This window comes from Umbelopsis ramanniana (assembly GCF_025399195.1).
Source record: "Umbelopsis ramanniana AG unplaced genomic scaffold K450scaffold_28, whole genome shotgun sequence".
Classification (NCBI taxonomy): Eukaryota; Fungi; Mucoromycota; class Umbelopsidomycetes; order Umbelopsidales; family Umbelopsidaceae; genus Umbelopsis; species Umbelopsis ramanniana.
The window spans coordinates 231,724-251,926 of NW_026252114.1; the positions used below are offsets into that span (position 1 = coordinate 231,724).

The 20,203-nt window shown below is 42.5% G+C and overlaps 8 protein-coding genes across 8 annotated transcripts; 7 read left to right on the forward strand and 1 right to left on the reverse strand.

Moving 5' to 3' along the window:
- Window positions 1-765: 765 nt before the first annotated feature.
- Window positions 766-1,567, forward strand: K450DRAFT_164948 (uncharacterized protein; the record flags this gene model as incomplete). The annotated part of the gene is made up of 3 exons (XM_051584044.1): window positions 766-1,247; window positions 1,348-1,420; window positions 1,505-1,567. Coding segments are annotated over 3 exons (618 nt in total), but the record flags the coding sequence as incomplete, so codon positions are not given.
- Window positions 1,568-1,823: 256 nt separating this feature from the next.
- On the forward strand, window positions 1,824-3,430 carry K450DRAFT_241750 (uncharacterized protein). The gene is made up of 5 exons (XM_051589134.1): window positions 1,824-2,026; window positions 2,459-2,523; window positions 2,625-2,652; window positions 2,730-2,962; window positions 3,097-3,430. The coding sequence occupies exons 1-5, from the start codon at window positions 1,879-1,881 to the stop codon at window positions 3,166-3,168; spliced, it is 546 nt and encodes a 181-aa protein (XP_051444599.1). The 5' UTR covers window positions 1,824-1,878; the 3' UTR covers window positions 3,169-3,430.
- Window positions 3,431-5,048: 1,618 nt separating this feature from the next.
- On the forward strand, window positions 5,049-8,761 carry K450DRAFT_241761 (uncharacterized protein). Its single transcript, XM_051589135.1, has 16 exons — window positions 5,049-5,151; window positions 5,215-5,293; window positions 5,364-5,527; window positions 5,593-5,868; window positions 5,939-6,037; window positions 6,104-6,234; window positions 6,293-6,467; window positions 6,538-6,861; window positions 6,952-7,259; window positions 7,331-7,408; window positions 7,469-7,580; window positions 7,648-7,762; window positions 7,828-7,922; window positions 7,993-8,105; window positions 8,175-8,237; window positions 8,296-8,761. The coding sequence occupies exons 1-16, from the start codon at window positions 5,071-5,073 to the stop codon at window positions 8,669-8,671; spliced, it is 2,589 nt and encodes an 862-aa protein (XP_051444600.1). The 5' UTR covers window positions 5,049-5,070; the 3' UTR covers window positions 8,672-8,761.
- A 1,569-nt stretch (window positions 8,762-10,330) lies between these two features.
- On the forward strand, window positions 10,331-11,542 carry K450DRAFT_300247 (uncharacterized protein; the record flags this gene model as incomplete). The annotated part of the gene is made up of 3 exons (XM_051593718.1): window positions 10,331-10,952; window positions 11,013-11,288; window positions 11,354-11,542. The coding sequence occupies 3 exons, from the start codon at window positions 10,331-10,333 to the stop codon at window positions 11,413-11,415; spliced, it is 960 nt and encodes a 319-aa protein (XP_051444601.1). The 3' UTR covers window positions 11,416-11,542.
- A 575-nt stretch (window positions 11,543-12,117) lies between these two features.
- Window positions 12,118-13,297, forward strand: K450DRAFT_241764 (uncharacterized protein). Its single transcript, XM_051589136.1, has 2 exons — window positions 12,118-12,300; window positions 12,369-13,297. Exons 1-2 carry the CDS (start codon window positions 12,126-12,128, stop codon window positions 13,091-13,093), a joined length of 900 nt encoding a protein of 299 aa, XP_051444602.1. The 5' UTR covers window positions 12,118-12,125; the 3' UTR covers window positions 13,094-13,297.
- Window positions 13,298-13,442: 145 nt separating this feature from the next.
- Window positions 13,443-15,208, forward strand: K450DRAFT_241768 (uncharacterized protein). Its single transcript, XM_051589137.1, has 5 exons — window positions 13,443-13,477; window positions 13,542-13,670; window positions 13,736-13,751; window positions 13,834-14,535; window positions 14,598-15,208. The coding sequence occupies exons 1-5, from the start codon at window positions 13,464-13,466 to the stop codon at window positions 15,123-15,125; spliced, it is 1,389 nt and encodes a 462-aa protein (XP_051444603.1). The 5' UTR covers window positions 13,443-13,463; the 3' UTR covers window positions 15,126-15,208.
- Window positions 15,149-17,066, reverse strand: K450DRAFT_241772 (uncharacterized protein). Its single transcript, XM_051589138.1, has 4 exons — window positions 16,982-17,066; window positions 15,987-16,916; window positions 15,760-15,913; window positions 15,149-15,609 (listed from the first exon to the last, which is right to left on the reverse strand). The coding sequence occupies exons 2-4, from the start codon at window positions 16,885-16,887 to the stop codon at window positions 15,267-15,269; spliced, it is 1,398 nt and encodes a 465-aa protein (XP_051444604.1). The 5' UTR covers window positions 16,888-16,916; window positions 16,982-17,066; the 3' UTR covers window positions 15,149-15,266.
- A 496-nt stretch (window positions 17,067-17,562) lies between these two features.
- On the forward strand, window positions 17,563-20,165 carry K450DRAFT_241781 (uncharacterized protein). Its single transcript, XM_051589139.1, has 11 exons — window positions 17,563-17,662; window positions 17,731-17,877; window positions 17,962-18,282; window positions 18,355-18,490; window positions 18,565-18,694; window positions 18,769-19,005; window positions 19,092-19,172; window positions 19,249-19,326; window positions 19,403-19,566; window positions 19,637-19,787; window positions 19,863-20,165. Exons 2-11 carry the CDS (start codon window positions 17,834-17,836, stop codon window positions 20,090-20,092), a joined length of 1,572 nt encoding a protein of 523 aa, XP_051444605.1. The 5' UTR covers window positions 17,563-17,662; window positions 17,731-17,833; the 3' UTR covers window positions 20,093-20,165.
- The last annotated feature ends 38 nt before the right edge of the window (window positions 20,166-20,203 follow it).

The following is a 20,203-nucleotide window of genomic DNA, read 5'->3' on the forward strand; positions in this document are numbered from 1 at the left end:
TATATTCAGAATACTATTCGCCATTACTTATGAAGAAGGTAATATAATGCTACTCTCTCATTATAATACGTGGCTGTGAAAATCCACAGCCCTACTCGCCGTCTTGGATGGCGCCGCAAGCCATTTGTTGTGGTGTCAGTGATATTCGTGTCATGAACCGCGCCACCACAGTAATGGTAGGGTTGTCTCATTAGTATAAGATGGCAAAGCGTAAAAAATCTCAAATGGGCGAAGGAATATCACAGTGTGTATCAATTGTCTATGGCGACGCAATGAAGCTATAAGTCAAAGTGACTGTTTCTTCCAGTGACGGAACGACAGGTTCCTTTCTCGACTCCTCCATTTTAATACATGTATCGCATAGCGACAGCCGTGAAAGCCTATGGAAGGACCTCGATCTCGCCAATACGAGCTCATGGGTTTAATCAGCAACTCACTTATTCGACTCGTCGAATGCCACAAAATGTTCGAGTGGAACCGTACATTATCGAAAACATGACTGCACCATCTTTACCACCACCAAAAATTCGATATATCCGACCAATTTTATTCACTGCAGTAGCTTCTGGAGGTGTATTTGGCATTGCTATTGCTGAATACGACTATAAACAAAGGTCAATGTGGAAACGTCTTCAAAAATGGGCCGGCAACCGAGAAGTCACACTGTCAGACGCTTGGATGGCTCAAAAGCAAGAGATAGCTTCACGAGTCAATCAGACCTTGAGCAAGTTGGAGCAGCTTAATTTACCGGAGGACATACGTAGAGCTTATATGATCGTATATCAAAAGTGGGAATCATGGAAGGAATCAGAGAAAACCATTGCTGCCATAATCGCCATCAACACCGTCGTATTCGCGGCTTGGCAGATACCGATACTACGACCATTCATGCGCAGATACTTTGTGCATGATCCTTTAAGCGGACGGTCTATTACACTGTTAACCTCCTGCTTCTCACATCAAGAGTTTTGGCATTTTGGTTTGAATATGATGGCATTGTGGTCTTTTGGCGGACTTGTTCATGATTACCTAGGTAGGGAACAGTTTTTGGCATTCTATTTGACCACTGGAATGGCCGCGAGCGCAGTCAGCCACGTCTTTGGGTTGAGTATGCGACGTGTTCGTCCTGTCCTGCCAAGTTTAGGAGCGAGTGGTGCCATCTACGGTTGCTTATCCGCCACAGCAATGCTCTATCCCGATGCAAGTGTCTACGTGGTATTTCTACCTTTCCTACCAATTAAAATAGGGTAAGTATCTGCTTGATACGATCAAAAGATTGTAACTTGCTATAAGCTACTACGCCTGTCATGGATGACTTACAAAGTTTATAACATGGCGTGTCACCAGGTACGCATTGCCAGCACTTATGGGACTAGACCTTGCCGGTATTCTTCTGCGATGGCGAACATTTGATCACTTTGTAAGTATTATGGATGAAAAAATGGGGTCATTGTTTATATTACATTTTTTCTAATCTACATTATTCTTTCTTCACATCCCAAAGGCTCACTTGACAGGAGCTATGATGGGCCTTGGTTATATTAAATATGGACCGACTAATATATGGGCACCTTTGCTATCCAATTACCAGAATGCTTCTCATCATTAGATATACTGTAGCTGTTACATAAAGAAGAATGTATCATGAGAACGTACGTGGCATGTTGAAAAAAATTGCAAAGCCCGATGAATGAATGCCAAATCAAGGTTTTTTTTTTTGGAGAGGGCCAGGTCCAGCTCACAGTTACAGAAATTTATAATACTACGTATACACGAATCATTCATACCCAACCCACACAGTCGTAGTGCTAAATAGTGCGCTGCTATTTTTTCCGCTTCTCGCTCTCCTAATCTTTAGCTTCTCATCTTTGTACCAACATGGGTCTCTCCATCTCTAAATTGCTTTCTGGCCTCTTCGGCAAGAAGGAAATGCGTATTCTTATGGTCGGTTTGGACGCTGCCGGTAAGACCACCATCTTGTATAAGCTCAAGCTTGGTGAAATCGTCACCACCATCCCTACCATTGGTAAGTTCATCTCCTTTTTATTTCTTCATCTTTTGTTTGATCTTTGGTCTTGCGGGTTGTAAGTGCACCATTCGCCCATCTGGCGTTGCTGGATGACGATCTTACAGCTGTCTGAGCCCAGGATGAGGACATAATCCTTATCCTCCTTGGCGCTCACAACACCGCAAGATCGAACTTTCCGCCATTTTCTATGTTCCCCCCATCCTTTCATCTCTGTTTTCCTTTGGAACTTTTTATTCTCTATTCTCGCTCCAAGTGCCATAAGTGCTATGGACTGCATTTTCGACCGTTGTTACCGCTACTTTCGTATTTTCTTGTTGCTTGGCTGTTGCGCGCCAATAACCTCGCCTACCCATCCTTTGACATCATTTCGCGTATATTATTTGTACTTTATGTTTTTCATGTTGCTGACCAAATGGATTCATCAACCAGGTTTCAACGTCGAAACTGTCGAATACAAGAACATCTCATTCACCGTTTGGGACGTCGGTGGTCAGGTATGTAAACATAGTTACGCAAAGTAGCACCGCCATCGATGCGCAATGACGGCTGACAGTTACCTATCAAAATTCTTTTTATTTTTTTTTGGCATCAATAGGACAAGATTCGTCCATTGTGGAGACACTGTAAGTGGTCACTCTATTGGCATTCATTATCTCGTCTTTTTTTGCATGATATCTGACCCCCCCCTCTACTTCAACAGATTTCCAAAACACTCAAGGTATCATTTTCGTCGTCGATTCCAACGATCGTGACCGTATCTCTGAAGCCAGAGACGAACTTCAACGCATGTTGAACGAAGATGAACTCCGCGATGCCCTTTTGCTTGTCTTCGCTAACAAGCAGGATCTTCCCAATGCCATGAACCCTGCCGAGATTACGGATAAGCTTGGTCTTCATTCGCTTCGTCAGAGACACTGGTACATCCAAGCAACTGTAAGTACTTCACCCTATAGTTCTACCCGATATCTGCATCAAACACTTCTCCTTCCCGGTCTCTTCTATATCAGACCTCCATCTATATGCCTTCGCTTTACTAATCTTTTTCTTATTTCTTTCAAAAATCATAGTGCGCGACAAGTGGTGATGGCTTGTACGAAGGATTGGAATGGCTTTCCACAAACCTCAAGAGAAACGCTTAAAAACTTGAAATTGAATGTTTAAAAAGAAGTACAATAGCTGCATTGCGTAGTTTTTCTATGTGGAATTCATTTTGCTGAGTTTGAAAATAATTGATATGTGACTGTTTTACACATTTTTTTGGCATGTGGAAGTTGTGGAAGATACTGTAGACTTGGAAGCATATTTATTGTAAAGTGAACTACCGAAAGGCATTAATGACCCGTGTAGCTCATTATGGTAGATTAAATTAGCACAATACAAAGTAGGCACTTTGGTAAGGCTCCTAATTCACTTTGCTGGCTTTACCTTTTCCGCCCAAACGCCGTGCTCTCATGGCCGTTTTCGATTTTAAAGCCCTTTAGCGTTGTATTTGTTTAACCGAATTATAAATCTGCAGGGCTATTAATTGCTCGTCTCTAGTACATGTGATGCATTGAGTGCAATATCGAGCGCTATAGAAGTACGGCCAAACGAGCATGTTCTAAAATCTTACGTGTATCGCAAGAAATAAGGATCAGCCTACCTTTACATCATATGCTGTGCTCTGGAAAGTTGGACATAAATTATATTGATTCTTGCCGTCTTGACAAAATCAAAAGGTTGTAAATAGTTCAGAGAGTTGTACTTTGGTATTATTAACGATCCAAAACAGTCATTCAGACATTGACTGGTTAGATCTCGATCTGACGATCCTTGATCAATACAAAAAGGGTTTACGTTCTAGACGGTGATTCATTAATGCATAACAACATGTAACGTGTGCTTGCAACAAGATAACCTAGTAGTTAGGCGGCCATTAGCACCGTAGGTTGTGCTATGTTTTGGTTTATTTATTTCATTTCAAAAAAATTTCAAGTCAATGAATTTGGATCGCGATTTAGTACCCACTTCTCGTGAATTATTTCCGAAGAAATTGGAAAAGTTTGTGTGGAAACGACCTTCTATTACTCTTTGCGCCCGTTAGTTGTTTCTCACCACCGACACAAACAGAGCTCATGTCACCATCATAAAGACAGAAAGGAGAGTTACAGGCATAACAGGCCATTCGAGACGAAATTTAGTCGGCGCTATCAGTGTTGTCGCCATAAAAAGTGACCTGTCATATCGAGTTGTGGGTCTGCTTCCATTGTTTGCAATGTTACTTGTGCCATCCAATTACATCTTCTCCCTCAGAATAAATGGAAGCAACCTTCTGATCCATATATGATGACGTGACATCGAATTTCATCACACTCTTGATGGATCTTTCACTCCAGTTTTCTCTAACTGAGATTGTTTCTTCCCATTGAGTTTTCAATCTTACGAGAACGTACGAAGACTTCGAATATGAGGCGTCTATAAATTCACAATCGACTTGTGAAGAGGCCAATTAAACATTTACTTTTGAAAAGACGTAACCTTCAATGTCTTATACTATTTAGTTCCGTTTATCTTCATGAGAAAGCCGGACTTTATACTTGATTCTTCTTTGGTTTACATACTACAAACGGAGTAGCTACAGCCATATGCAAATGTAGATATTTAAGATTTATTAATAACTGTTGCGGTATGGGCATAACGAGATAAACGTAAATTTATCTGAGCATAGTCAATTACTTAAGATCAAACACTCGTCGTCCAAAGCTGTTGATGGGTTTCCAACTCAAGTGTGTAGAACAAACATAGCCGTTGAACCTGAATCTTTTGATAATACTCACTGACGTGTTATAGAATAGAAAAATTTATTTAAAAAACCTATTAATCCCATGGCCGTTCTTCTGAAAGATATATTCTTATAAGCCAATGCTGAACAAAGAGGGGTGCAAAAGTTACTGACACTGGGGGTTTACGAGATGTCAATTTCGGTGACTGCATTTGTGGGAAGGAGCCTCAAAATGGAATGTGCAAGACAAACCTCGGCTGACTTTGTACCAGTAACCGCCATGGCAGGAGTTAACCGTGCTCCTAGACTGTTCGATTTAGACCCACGAATACAGCGTCTCCTAACGCTGGAAAAGTTCAAAGTGCGTATCAATTACGAGAACAGATGCATTGCTCTAGACTAAACCTTGGCTTAATTATTACAGGGAGATGCTAGCAGTACTGACTTTATCGAGGAGATCTCAGCGGGCTTGATTGAACAAACGAAAGAATACAGTGGCAAAGGTATGATGACATGACTTTTTGCCGTAAACCGACACCCGACAATCATCTAACTTAAAGACTACCATTACAGCCATGGATGTGAAGTCGTTCATTCGAACGTTTGAAAATGTGTTTGACCAGCTTGCAGAACTTCGAATTCAAGTAAAGGAGCAATGCGAAGACCTCGAAAATGCTTGCTATAAAGCCGAAACCCAGCACCGTAAAAACGTGAATGATCTCGCTAGTTCCTTTGACGTAAGTTTTGTGTATTCAGACGTCGCTTTAAACTTGCCCAAGTTTGACCATCATAATGCATATAGAATGTGTATCGTTCATACGATACCCTAGAATCACGCGTCAATGAAGTGGGCAAGACTGCTATTAGGATTGGAGAACAGTTGGAAACTTTGGATAGGCAACGTTCACGTACATCTGAGAGTCGAGATATATTGGATTACTATATGGACTTCGAAAATGGAGGATCAGCTAGACTGGATGACCTGCGATTTAATGCCGGCGAAGAGGGCCAGCTCAAAGCAGCAGTCATTCTCCGAAGAGTTAATGCGATCATCAAGGAGGTTGACATGGACAGCAAGGTAAATGTCTGGTAAATGCAGCTTGCATCTGCTCAGCTTATCTAACGTTAAGATTCTCGGCACTTGTCAGACTCGCGGCACCATAGAGAAAGTCTGCGAAGAGTTTGAAAGAGACATGTTGGAAGATTTCAATAGGGCTGTTCATGATGGTGACCCAAGGGCCATGGAGGTAAGAATGAAAAGGCATTGATATCCAGTTATTATATGTGTTGGTGCTCACGTTTATAACCTGTAGCATAGCGCCAAGGTCTTGTTCGAATTTAATGGCGGCACAAGTTGTATACAAACCTATGTCAATCAGCACGAATTTTTCATTTCCAATAGGCGAATGATTGAGATGAGCCAAATCGACATACTGGCAGATTAGTGAGTGTCCCAGCGACCACCGTTTATCCATTCAGATCCAATACTGATATCACATTAGCCAACAAGACATTTCAGATCCTTTCATATCACCACCAGAAGTGGATACAAGCCTTGTCAAGTTATATGATGAAGTCCGTATTACAGCAAGACGGGAAGCTGAAATTATCATAGCAGTGTTTCCAAATCCCGTGATTGTCATGCAGGTGTTCCTTCAACGAGTGTTCGCACAGTCTGTAAGTAGAAACTGTTTCGGGTGAAAATGTAGAAGGAAATGAACTCACATTTATCATTCGTTTGTTCTAGATACAAAATCTTGTCGAACAGCTGCTAGAGCAAGGCGAAAACATTTCACATCTCGCATTCTTGCGAACTCTGGCATCCACGCATGCTGAGACGGTACGATTGGTGGAAAGCTTAAAGTCATTTTGCGATAATGAAATGAAGCTGGCATCGTCAAAGGAATCTAGCCCAAACTGGAACTCATCGCAATCGCTCAGTGCCAGCATAGACCGATGCATGGAAGATCTGTTTGTTCCATACACGGAAGGCGATCGCTATATGAAGCGGGAACAACAGGCGCTATATGAAATATTTGGATCTATCATTTCAAGCTTTCTTCGAACTATGGTAAGATTCGATGTAGACATACGCGACGATCAAATTCGTCATTCTCAACCGATTGTGACTTTGCTGAATCATCCTTCTTTATTCCATTAGCAACTGCGAAAGAAAACCACAACCAAAGGGCAGTCCAAATTAACGCGTGCTCTCAATCAAATTGCCAGCTCCACTTCCTCTTATAACCTTGCCCCCGTTGGCTCCGCTGGCAGTAACATCTCATCTCAACGAGATTCATTTGATACCACAGTATTGAACGGAAATTCATCTGTAGAATCCAGCATTGCAGGCAGTAAGAACAATGACGGCGGCATGGGGTTGATACCTATGGACCAAATCCTGAAGATGCTTCAAGTTCATGCTGAAAGCATTACTCGTGGTGTAGAGCTAACAGATCCGCAAGAGCTGTAAGTTGAATGGGACCAAACTCGTCATGTTCATATTGAGCATAGAAGCTAATAATGTGCGTTTTTGCTAGGCCCCAAAGAATCTCTGCTCTATTTGAGCTATTGATGGATTTCATCGGCTCTAAATATCTTGATATAGCCATGGACACGTAAGCTACAAATCTTATACGGAGAGTAGACGGAATTTACACTAACAAAAAGCTGGTCAGGTTGCACGAAGAAATTGATACCCGAGCGGAACCGGAACTGCGTAGTTTCGCAGTTGTGAAAACCGTCAAAGACATTATCCATTTGTTACAGGAACACTTTGAGATATGCATTGTAAGTGGGATCGAAAATGTTTGATGTTTTTCGGTACATAGATTGAATGTGATGGCTTCTTGTTTAGTTACCCTTGATCGCCACCTCCACTGCTGTTCATAGACAGACTGTCGCTCGAAAGAATGAGTTCATGACTGAGCTGGAAAGCAAAGCGAACTCGATACTTCAAAAAGAAGTCGATGGTAAGTTGGTAGTGCACTTGGGAGTAGAATCTAGTTTGCCCAATAACCAAGTTTTTATCGTACAGCTATAACAAACTGGTTATCAAGCTCGCTTTCAAAACAGAAGAGGAATGACTTTAGGCCTAAGGAAGAAGAAGTGTTTTTGACCCTTACTACTCAGGTACGCAGATTTTTATTCTTCCATAGACGTTCGTCCTTGTCTGGTAACATCCTGTATGTCCTTTCTTTAGCCATGCACACAATGCGTAGACTTTGTAAAACGTGTACAAGCAGCCGTTGGTAACGCATTTACCGGCAAGAACAGGGAATCCATATTGACCGAGATAGGATCTGTCTTCCACTCGTGAGTGCTCTTACAGATTTTCCTTCTTAATGAAAATATATTACTTATGTTCTACTTTATACCACACAGAATTCTTCTGGAACACTTTAAGAAATTCCATGTTTCTGCTGCCGGTGGCTTGCTGGTCACAAAGTAAGTATTGAAACCTAACATTCCGCACCGTATACTATTTCTAATGGCGTTCATGAAGGGATATTGCAAAGTATCAAGAAGTCTTTAGTAGCTTTGGCGTCCCAGCACTTAACGATCGATTTGAAATGTTGCGTCAGCTGGGTAATATCTTCGTGGTCAAACCAGAGATTCTTCCCTCCATATTGAGCAAGGACTTTTTGGCCCGCATTGACCCCAAAGCATTACACCCGTACCTCCGAATGCGTGAAGATTTCAAGAGTGCTAAGATCGATCATCTTTTGGGTATGACTGATAATCCTACGCGACCATCCGCTATGACAAGTGATGGGTCACGTAGCCAGCGTCTATCGATGTATGTTAGCGACCACAATGTAATGAAACAAATGATGAATTCACACTCTAAAGCAGACTTTCTCGCTGCTTTCAACATGTGAAATAATCGAGCTTGCTCTATAAGTATTGAGCACTCGCTACCAGCAATAATAATAAAACTCAGCGACAATGTCCTTGTGAAAGTCAGTGTGAAAAATTTGATTTCGGGCGATGGATTCAGGCTCAGGTGACCCGTTGGTTCCATCTGCAGCCGAGGGTATAATGAAGATACCCTTTGATTACCGGAATCAAATCCCCCAAAAGTTTGTTACGAATTTTTGTCATGAAAACTAACTAAAAGCGAAGCTGTTTGTGTCGCACAGATTTTATCAACCTGCACATTAATTTCATTTCATTCTTATATGCTTGAGTGATGATATTTAAGCCTCCAATTTGTCTTTCATCTTTCTGCAATAGGCCGTCTTTAAAGGCATGCAAACGGGCTGGTGAAATCTGAGGCATTTCGTAATGCATCGTAACCCTCACAGCATACGCTTATCATGCAATAGCCAGCATGATTTATCGTACGTGCGCTCTACGTTCATATGAATATAAACAATGCAAAATGTTTTATTTTCTAATGACATGGGGAACTACAATATAGGGCTAAATAGACTTGCTGTTTCCAGCGACTATCTCTAGTAACCAATATGTTCCATTAAACTGTACTTGATGAACTGTCTATGTTTGACAACAGTTAGTAACACTATCCGAGGTTCGGTGCTTCTTTAGGAAGATACGAAGATTTGGAAGCAACTGTTTAGTCCAGGAAAATCTATGTCTATTTTCGTGTCTGCGGTTACCCCATGCTCAATATATGAAAATTAAATTTCGTAATTCATCTACGGGCCATAATAGGCCATCAGACGCAGCTGATTCGAGGGTTCTCAGGAAAACTTTGAAGCGGGAAAGCGCCACAATTTTCATACAACTTGGCGGGACAACAACCAACATTGCTTTGCTAATAGCCTTTACCTTGTCAGCAGCACAGCAAGTACGAAATTTATCAATGAGCGACACAAAATTACCTAAAAGCAACATGAAAAACTTTCATTACTTTCATGTTATTGAGTTAAGATTTTTGTGCTGGGTATGGTACTTTTTACCATATATTTCTTCATGCACTGATCATCAGCCTGCTTATCAAAGATGATCACGTTAAACGGGTCCAGTTGGGAGGATTGCAAGCCTCAAACTGTATCCAATAACATATTTCATTTTATGTGCATCCCCACTTCTGTCAGAACAACAATTCCTTATGACACGGAGCCTTTAAGAAGGATGCCTTCTAGACACAACAGTTTGTACAGATAGAATTTATGTCAGTCAAATTGCAAAGTGACAATTTTTGTATGGTATATGTACAGTGGCTTTCCATAAAGGTTCTCTCTAACTCAATGGAGAACAGTACCCTAGCTTTGTCGTGCGAAATTACTTTATGGTGATACGACGCTGGAAATGGATTAATCTGGTGTTTTCTCTGTGCGATGCAGCAAAGGGAAAAGCTTACATGATGTAGGATGCACCTATGGGAATAGCAACATCTGTACACAGAAGCCATATGGATTAAGCGGTACTCTCTTTTCCCGTTCAGTACCAGGGCCCGCCACGGTCATGGCACTATATGTCGCAATAAGAGATGCAGTATAAATAAAAAGGCACAGTTTCGTGTCAATTCGTTATAATTTTCACTCTTCCTCTCAAGAAGTCTATAAAACATCATGCGAGCTACTCTTTCCTTGATTGCATCTGCCCTCCTCCTAGCAGAGATCGCGTCTGCCAAGAACCTCGTTCTCAAAAATCTCTGTGGCAAGACCATTCAAGCTGGTGTCTTGCAAAATGGTCAATCTACACCCACCTATTACATGGTTAATTCCGGAGCCTCTACAACCGTTAGCCTGGCTGCTAACTGGGCTGGCCGTACTTGGGCTCGTATTGACTGCGTTTCATCAACCGATCAAGCTAGTAACTTGCAGTGTGGAACTCCCGGAACTCCCAACCCTGCCAGTTTGGCTGAATTCACATTTGAAGGCTCTGGAAACCAAGATTTCTATGATCTTTCCATGGTTGATGGCTATAACTTGCCTATTGAAATTCAACCCATTGGTGCTTCTCAAGGATCTACTAAATACATCTGCGGATCCCCAGCGTGCCAGACGTTGCCCACCTGTCCTAGTGATTTGACTGTCACGACCACCGAAGGAGATCTTTTAGCTTGCCAGAGCGATTGCTCACATTACAATGAACCTCAGTACTGCTGTACTGGCGCATATAACTCTGCTGCCACCTGCAACGGTGGCCCGTATGCTCCTACAATTAAGTCTGCCTGCCCTGACGCTTACAGTAAGTATTCAACAACTAATTGGCTACGATTGTTAAGCATTTATTTAACCATATTACTAGGTTTTGCTTACGATGATGTCTCAAGCACTTACACTTGCCCTTCGGGCACTGCCACTGGCTATACTATCACTTGGTGCCCTAACGGCTCGTCTACTCCAACAACCACAGCAGCTAAGACCACAACAAGTAAGACCACTACCACCCCAGCCTCAACTGGCACTGGAAGTTCATCTTGCGGAGCTGGACTAAGTGCCTGTGGAGCAGCTTGCTACAACCCATCCCAATACACTTGTATCAACGGCAACACCCTTTGCCCTGCCGGTGATAACTTGTGTGGTAAGCATCAGTCGTATTGACAAATATAACAAAGTTCGCTCACCTAACCAATATTTGTTCTATAGGAACTGCTTGCTATAGCCCCTCGCTCTACTCATGCAGCGGAACCACATTGGTCCCTGTTTAGAAATGTCCTTCCAGCATGATGATCTCCTTCCTATATAATATCATATCTTAGTATCCCAGGATATTGTTACATTCGAAATAAATTTATGAACAACTATGGGCTGCGTTTCGTACACCCGCTATATCCCAATTTTTTTTTTTTGGCCCTTGAATTGAAGAAATCAGGTGTGCACCTCTTTGTAAACTAGAAATCTCGCAATAGCTCAATTGTGTTCAATGTCCAAAACGCTTATTTCTGGTAATAGTAAATTTGCATGCTACTTAAATTTTTTTTTCCAGTAATGTATCTACAGCACAGCGAGTATTAGACGGCTGTATCTATGAAGTACAAGTGTGTAGCTTCCTAGACTGCTAGTATTGCCAAAGCTTGCGCTTTATCACCTTGAGGCACGTATTTTTATTTTTTGGCACCATATTCGGCACGTACTCAAAAGTAGCCCCGCCCGCTTAACAGCCGTTAGATATGATACCAGAGATAGCCCAAGCGGACGAGGGTACTTTCGGTGCCCAAATAGGAATATCTCGGGGGATCAACTCATCCGATTTGTACCGTATATTAGGATTTGGACCAATCAGAGGCGGCGATAAGATAGATAAATTCTAGATATCCCACTCTCACGAGATATTATGAGCTTCCGTATTTGTCCTTGTTGAAATATAAAAAGTCTATCTCTCCACAATCTTTCAGCTTCTTCAATAATCCTTAAAATCATGTCTTCTGTTACTCTTAAAGCTGCTTGCTACGGCAAGGATAAAGTTCGCGTCCTCAAAGTTTATCGCGAAGGAGCAATACAAACTGCTGTGGAGTTGACCTGTCGTTTGACTCTCGAGGGAGATATCGAAACTTCCTTTACCAAAGGTGACAACTCAGTCGTCGTCACAACTGGTATGTACACCACCACCATTATCTTTTGAGTCGGTCAAATCGAAAATCTAACACTGTCAAAATTTTAGATACCTGCAAAAACACCATTTACATTATGGCCAAACGCAGTGCCAATGTTGATAATATCGAGGTGTTTGCTCAAGAAATTACTGAGCATGTACTTCGTCAATATAAGCATATCCATGTTGCCCATGTTGATATCATCAAGCACAAATGGTCTCGCATGACCATCGACGGTGAAGAGCACCCACATTCTTTTGTCCGTGACGGCGAAGAAGTCCAAACTACCAAAGTCTCTCACTATCGCCAAGGCGACAAGATCGAAATTGTTTCTGGCTTGAAGGGCCTTTTGGTTCTCAAGACAACCGGTTCCGCCTTCCACGGATTTTACAAGGATGAATTCACCACCTTGCCTGAAGTCTGGGATCGTATCTTTTCTACTGCTGTTGACTGCACCTGGACCTTTGAAAATGCCCCAGCTACTGCTCTGCGACAAATCGACTTTGCTGCTATTCATCAAAACGTCAAGAAGGTGACCCAGGAAACCTTTGCCAACGACGATTCTGCTTCTGTACAAGCTACCATGTACAAGATGCAGAAATCAATTCTCGAACAGCATGATGCTATTGCCGAAGTCTCCTATGTTCTTCCTAACAAGCACTACTTTGGTGTCGATATGTCCAAGTTCAACATTGATAACACCGACGCAAACCTTGATGTTTATCAGCCCGTTTCCGATCCATCCGGTTTGATTACCGCCACTGTTGCTCGCAAGTCGCGTTCAAGACTCTGAACTGGCTGTGTCCTCTGATAACCAGTTCTGTAAATTGTTTCTAAACCTCAACATTCTGCTTGAAAAAGGTTGATCCTTTTCCAACAACCCCTCTATATACCTTTTGTTCTACATTGTAAAATAATTATAACCATACAGTCGCATTGTGCTTCTACTTAAATCCTGGAAAATTGTAAAATAAAAACGATTCCTCACTATCAAAAAGCTCGAGCATGGTATTGCGGTTAGGCACCGATTAGTTCCACAGACCTTTAAGGCGGAGATAGCCCCATGAGTCACCAGAGTCCCCTATTTTATTTTTTTTCATATATAAGTATATTTTCTACCTTATCAATTTGTACTTTAATCTTTTTCTCCTCTCCTCCATACCATGGACCATATACCGTAAGTTAAGCTTAAAGCAATGGGCACTCATACATGGTGCGTTGCTAATTGATCCGGTATATAGAACGGAAACCACTCCATTAGTGGTTAAGGCCGTCAGTCCTCCACAACGAAAACGAGCAACAAAAGCAACCTCAACACACTGGTTATTGTTATTTTTTGCTTGTTATTCTACACTTGGTGGATACTACTGGTATGTACTGAATAGGTTGACGATAGAAGATCTGAGAGTAGACGCTAACCAATCGTCTGTTCTAGTATGGAATTGCCTTCCGTGAGTCCTCTGCGGAGATATCATTTGCGAATCAGCCCTGAGACGATAATCAATTAACCAACGCTTCACCTTTGATTGATAGGCAATCAATCTTCAATTGAATGAACGGCTCGGGTCTTCGTATGAGAACTGGCAATATCAATTGAACCTTCTGTTCGCTGTTGCAACCATACCCAACATTGTCGTACCAATATTTTCTGGTCTGCTGGTCGATGTATTCAGCTTGAGGACGCTTTTCACTATTTTTACAGCTTTGGTGGTTATTGGTCAAGCGATTTTCAGCATTGGTGTCTCCTACTCGAACTTTCCCATAATGGTCTTCGGACGCTTTGTCACCGGTGTCGGATTTGGAGCCAACGATCTTGTTCAGTGCAAAATCACAACCGACTGGTTCAAAAGCAACTTTTTAGCCTTTGCTTTGGCTATGAATCTGACATTTGGTCGATTAGGGACCGCCGCCAACTTCAACATCACGCCAATGCTATTAGATAAGTTCGGATTCGACGAGGCACAGGCTTGCTGGTTTGGTTTAGTAGTTGCTCTGACAAGTGGTCTCGCTGTCCTCGTTACAAACTACTTGGATCGACCGGAATCTCGTGCAGCTGCTGGCGTAGCTCTTGAAGGTGTGATTGAAACCGTGCCTGACAGCGACAACTTCAACGTTGATCATGATAAAGTCAGCTGCTCGGACTTCTCGAGACTTGGTACCATGTTCTTTGCATTGCTGATATGTGTCATGGCTTTATACGGTGCATGCCAACCTTTCTTGCACATTGCGTCGGACGTAAGTACTTTGAAAAAATTGATGGCGTGCAAAATCCCCAACATACTAACTCTTTATCATAGCTTTTACAGACCAAGTATTTCCCGAATGATCCTATACGTGCAGGCGTTCTGCAATCCATCCCTGACATTCTATCCGCTATGTTGTGCCCTATATTCGGCTTAATGGTAGACAGGATAGGACGACGATCACGAATTATTGGATTAGCAGGCTTCTGTCTATGCGCATCGCACCTCATCATCGCCTTTACCGACGTAACTCCAGTTATACCCCTCGTCATGTTCGGCATATCCTACGCTGCAGGAACAACCGCTCTTTGGCCCTCGGTCAGTTTGCTTGTGCCTGCAGATCGCCTGGGCACTGCTATAGGTGTTGGCGAATCGGCACTCAATACCAGTTTAACCGTCGTTCCGATTATCGTGGCTGCCCTCAGTACCAAAGGCAGCTTTTTGAAAGTTGAACTTTTCTTTGCTACCTTGTCTGCTGTGACAGTCATAATATCCGCCTATATGTACATAGCAGGTAAAAAATCCGGCGGAGCAATGGAACAGACCATTTTTGGAGAACCTGTGGAAGATGAGGAACGATAGATCCTCGTGCTTCCCAATATATAGACCCTGTCATTTTTTTCTTTTACATTTTCACATTGTACATTATTATCAATCTGGTATGTATTACTATGATACTACATAGTCTCCTCCAAATACTCAATTAAATATTGCCGCGCCTATTCATCGAACCACTTTATCGGAGGATATGTCAAGCTTGGTGATTTTGCCTACGCACTTCATGCCGCTGTCGATGAATAGCACCTGCGCTCCTAGGCGTAAATACTCTGGTTTGTGGAAGAATCGAAACGCAACCGAGCCTTGTTGCCCAGTGATGATACGGAGATCATTCTTCGCTGACGATTCGACCGGACTAGACATAGATCTGGACATGGTGGTAGCGTGGGATAACGTTGGTGTTGAGGGGTCAGAGGCGGTGTTTTCATTGTGAATGACTTGTACAACGCGTGCATATTGCCGAATCGATCCACAGTGAATCATGCCAGATGCTCCTACGCGTAGTCCACTAGGATGGTATAGTACAATGATATCAGCTACAAATTCTGTATAACTCTCTGCTACGGGCGCTTCCAATAAAACCATGCTTTTTGCTATTCGCCAGTCTGGATCGACTAGCTCGAGAGCTAACGTAGCTGCTTGTCCACAATGCAAATACCTAGTTGGCATCCTATGTCGATGAATTGAGGTCACAGCGGCTCGTGTAAACTTGCCATCGATATCTGGGCCAAGATGAAACGTCCGCTGTTCAAGAGAGCTGTTAACGTTGATCCGACCGGAACAGAGGACACCGCCTACGACATTGCCCACATCTGTAAGAAACAAAAACGGTTATCATCACATATCCGAGCTTACGCATTTTTAATACACTTTTCAAGAAATTACCTGGGACAGAATAAACCTCTTCAATTTGGAACTCAACGGGCTCTTCCAGTAACTGATCATAGTTCTTGACAGGCTTAGGAAGGAGATTGAAAAATTGCTCCAGCAAATGCATGTTTGCTCCCGTTACACTGGACACCAGAAAGATAGGAATTTGAGGTCCTCTTTGCGCGAAATGAGATACACTGACTATCAAATCGTCCTCGTTTTTAACAATGAGTGGGACTTTACAGTTGCCTGGAGCCTTGAGTAAAGCGATTAAAGAGCCCAACGATAACCGGAGTTGCTCTGGTGTAGCGACATCAATCTTGGTCAAAACCACAAACACAGGAACGCCTAGCATTACGGCAATAGCAAGATGCTCCCTTGTCATGTCACTTAGCCCGCCTGCGTTAGCCGCAACGATCAAGCAGGCGTAGTCGGGAGCATGCCCAGTCATTCCGGCAATAGTGGTTTTGAGATATTTGGGATATCCGCAAGTATCCAGGAACGTAACTATCTTGCTGCTGCTTTCGCATATTTGTTCCCAAGTAGAGATATTGGTGGTTGAAAAATTAATCAATTTTCCGGCGGAATCATAACCAACGATTTCATGAGATATTGAAGACGTACGGCCGGATTCGATTTCATGACGATGTCGCAATAGATTTAATCGTGCTCGTCCGCGACCATTATCCTTAAGTCCATACGATAGATAGCCAAGCAAAGTCGATTTTCCAGCATCATGAGCTCCCACAAGAACAACTCTGATTTCCATGCAGGACTGCGGGTCGCTTTTCGTTCGCTTCCGTATTAATACTTCGATCACTTGTCTGCTCTCCTGATCTTCGATGTCGATTTTTACACTCCGTATGATGGAAACATCGGCATCCAGCCTTGAAGCCATGTCATTTACCGTCTGCATTGACAACTCTAACTCGTGATCCGAAAGACCTTGAAAGTCAAGGCGATTTAGCAAATGATACCCCCCACGTGCTTCAAGTCGTGCAGCTACTTGCCGACTAATGATCCATCATCACCCACTCCAATTTCGTAGATTGCCTCACCACCACCTTCGGCCAATCTGTAATTTTTTGGTGAGCTTCTTTGCAAGAATATAGCGAGGGTAATCAACGGTCAATCCATATACCTCCACTTGAGCTGAGTCACTAAATGTTCCAGTCGCTCTTTTGTTGGATTTACTAGCTTAAGCTAAGAGGGACAACATACAAAACAATTAGGTTAACCTTCAAATATTCAATTGAAAATCATACAGCTACTTTTGGATAGCAGGACATAGAATCACCTTATACTCGATGTTACCCTCATTGTCTATTTCTGGCGGTAATGAGCGGGCTTTTGTTACTGCCAACCAAGGCGATCCCGTCTTTACATGATTAAATTGCCCAGCTTGCATGGGAGAAATTGTAATTGAATCGGCAGAGGATATTAGGTAGAAGGCAAGGTAAATTACCGAGCTTTAATATAATATATAGTTAAGAAAAGCTTCGACTTTGTGGGTTGGCAGTCAGAGGGATTTTTAAAAGCAGCGCGAGGTTCCCTGACTCACGTCTGACAGTCACTTGGCTCTGCCACCCACACACAAACGTTGGCAATGAGCTCCCATAGAAAAAAACCATTCAGCGCAAAGCAAAAAAAGAAGCAATTGCAAGAGCGTAAGCAGCGAAAGGCTGCCTCTGGTAAGGATTAGCTATCTATGTATAGTCAAGAATTGCTCTCATTCTGATCCACCGATTGTGTTAGGCAGCGAAACTCGGATCTATCGACCTACTGTGGTGGATCCTTCGCAGAATTTTGTTCCAAGACAAAGACTAGATCGAGAAAGCGACCCTGCAGTTGCCGGAAAACCCATGAAGCAATTCGTACCAGCTCAAACAAGTGCTGGAACATCCAGGTAAGAGCCTTTCTGGCAAATCAACTATTACGTTATGCAACTGTAGCGCCTGTTGTCGACTGATAAAATATTCAATTACATCAGGCTGAGATCCGTTTTCGAGAAACTATCGACAGAAGTCGTTGAGCGTGCACGCCTTGCTAGTATGAAACCACTTCAGCGCTTACCTCAAACCGCTCTTGAAGTAGGCATCACATCAGACGACAAACTGATTGATTTTCCGAAGCGCCCAAAATGGAATTATGGCATGACGAAAGAGCAGCTGGAGCAAAACGAGAAAGACGAATTTGAAAAGTGGCTTAACGACATTTATGAGCGATATGGAGATCACGTACAGGAGACAAGCGATGGAGAGCAAGAAGAGCTGAGTTGGTTTGAGCACAACTTAGAAGTCTGGCGACAGCTGTGAGTATATTTTCGTAACATGCTATTGCCTCCATCCTTATGTATGCTGAACAAAGAAAATTCTATTATCAGTTGGCGTGTTTTGGAAATAAGCGATATAATCCTCATCATTGTTGATATTCGACATCCAGTATTGCATTTACCAACCACTCTTTACCGATATGTAACCGAAGAACTGGGTCGGAAAGTTGTCTGTGTATTTAACAAGGTAAACTATTGTTCAAAAATTTATGTTGCACAAATCATCTGCTTGCATCCCTCGCTGATATTTTCTTGAACAAGATTGATCTCGTAGCTGAAAAAACAGTTTACGCATGGCGAAAATATTTCGAAGAGGTCTATCCTGAATTACATATTGCCACTTTCAGCTGCTTCCCACGAGACGAAAATCTTATAGACGACACCTCCACCTGTAAGTTTTACAGCTCACTACGAACTTTTTATAATTTCCACATCAGCAGCTGACACCTTTTTCAACCTACCAAGATGTCTTGAAAACTCGCTTAAAGCGACCCCGTAAAAGAGGTTATCGTGCAACTGGCGTTCGTGACGTTTTAATAGCGTGCAAAGATGTTCATTTAGATAAACAAGGCGTGACAGTCGACTGGAACACTTTGATAAAAAATTACGACGACGAATCAGAGCTGCCCGTCGATGGGACTCACCTTGAGGATATCAATGATTCGGATGATGATAGCGAAACAGGAAGCATGGATGGCTTGGGTATGTGAAGCTCAGCATTTCGGGGTTATGCAATTGCTTTCGCAGTTTGTAATAATATACTCACGAAATCAAACTTTCGCCTTTAGATGATGAGTTCAGTGGAATATTGAATGTTACGGACCATGAAGTCACTCCTCACAAAGACTATGTCACCATTGGACTCGTTGGTGGGTATTGATTTTTAGATTTACAATCTGTATCTGATCGAATACATCCTCATCACCGTCCTTTCGATACAAACAGGCCATCCTAATGTTGGAAAGAGCAGCTTGATAAATTCTATAATGGGTCGGACTGTGGTTAGTGCAAGTCGTACTCCAGGTATTCTTCGCTTTTATATATAATTTGAAGTAACATGAAATAAGATAGCTAATAGCAATTCGTTAACAACTTGCAGGCCACACGAAGCATTTCCAAACCATTCACTTGACTGGAAATGTTCGGCTTTGCGACAGCCCTGGCCTTGTGTTCCCCAGTCTCTTACCTAAACCACTACAGATTTTAAGCGGAATGTACCCCATTGCCCAAGTTCAAGAGCCATATAGTACCATACAGTACCTTGTAAGTAATTCAGCTTTGCCATATTAAGGCAGGGAATCTGCATGCTTGCTCATTTTATTCTTTACCACAGGCGGAACGAATTCCACTTGAAAAAATACTTCGTCTATCTCCACCGGATGGAGACAAAAACCACTCTTGGTCAGCATGGGATATATGTGAGGAGTTTGCCAAAGATCGAGGTTTTTATACCGCAAAAGCAGCTAGACCGGATGTGTACAGAGGTAAAGGACATCTCAATGTGATTTTTGTGCAAAGTGATATACTACTTTTCTAACCGGTCACCATCCTTAAATAAGCTGCCAACACCCTTTTACGTTTATCTAATGACGGTCGTATACTATTATCGTTCAAGCCGCCAGGTTTCTTCACCACCACTAAATACGAACTTATGAAATTACGAGAGATTGAAGCGCAAGAGAATGAAGAGGATGAAACAGAGGACGAAAGCAGCGACGACGAGAGTGAAGAAGATGATGGTGCTCCTGTAAAAATCACCAATATATTTGAAGCGCTTGAAAATGCGTAAATGCCGTCTCTTATATTAAAAGCCAAATAAAAGTTGAAAAATGCTCAGTTTTTCTCATTTCCACTTTTTCAAAGCCAGTGCGCACCATTACGGCTCATTTGCAGTGACTGC

Bases quoted from the DNA above. Each gene is read 5' to 3' on its own strand.
- K450DRAFT_241750 (XM_051589134.1), top strand. From the start codon at position 1,879: ATGGGTCTCTCCATCTCTAAATTGCTTTCTGGCCTCTTCGGCAAGAAG. The intron at 2,027-2,458 runs GTAAGTTCATCT...TTCATCAACCAG, and splicing joins CACCACCATCCCTACCATTG to GTTTCAACGTCGAAACTGTC. The intron at 2,524-2,624 runs GTATGTAAACAT...TGGCATCAATAG, and splicing joins TTTGGGACGTCGGTGGTCAG to GACAAGATTCGTCCATTGTG.
- K450DRAFT_241764 (XM_051589136.1), top strand. From the start codon at position 12,126: ATGTCTTCTGTTACTCTTAAAGCTGCTTGCTACGGCAAGGATAAAGTT. The intron at 12,301-12,368 runs GTATGTACACCA...TCAAAATTTTAG, and splicing joins CTCAGTCGTCGTCACAACTG to ATACCTGCAAAAACACCATT.
- K450DRAFT_241781 (XM_051589139.1), top strand. From the start codon at position 17,834: ATGAAGCAATTCGTACCAGCTCAAACAAGTGCTGGAACATCCAG. The intron at 18,491-18,564 runs GTAAACTATTGT...TTCTTGAACAAG, and splicing joins TTGTCTGTGTATTTAACAAG to ATTGATCTCGTAGCTGAAAA. The intron at 19,788-19,862 runs GTAAAGGACATC...TCCTTAAATAAG, and splicing joins TAGACCGGATGTGTACAGAG to CTGCCAACACCCTTTTACGT.
- K450DRAFT_241768 (XM_051589137.1), top strand. The intron at 14,536-14,597 runs GTAAGTACTTTG...TCTTTATCATAG, and splicing joins TCTTGCACATTGCGTCGGAC to CTTTTACAGACCAAGTATTT.
- K450DRAFT_241761 (XM_051589135.1), top strand. From the start codon at position 5,071: ATGGCAGGAGTTAACCGTGCTCCTAGACTGTTCGATTTAGACCCACGA. The intron at 5,294-5,363 runs GTATGATGACAT...CTACCATTACAG, and splicing joins GAAAGAATACAGTGGCAAAG to CCATGGATGTGAAGTCGTTC. The intron at 6,038-6,103 runs GTAAGAATGAAA...TATAACCTGTAG, and splicing joins GTGACCCAAGGGCCATGGAG to CATAGCGCCAAGGTCTTGTT.
- K450DRAFT_241772 (XM_051589138.1), bottom strand. From the start codon at position 16,887: ATGCAGACGGTAAATGACATGGCTTCAAGGCTGGATGCCGATGTTTCC. The intron at 15,914-15,986 runs GTAATTTCTTGA...TGTTTCTTACAG, and splicing joins AGAGGTTTATTCTGTCCCAG to ATGTGGGCAATGTCGTAGGC. The intron at 15,610-15,759 runs GTATTTGCATTG...ATACCATCCTAG, and splicing joins CGACATAGGATGCCAACTAG to TGGACTACGCGTAGGAGCAT.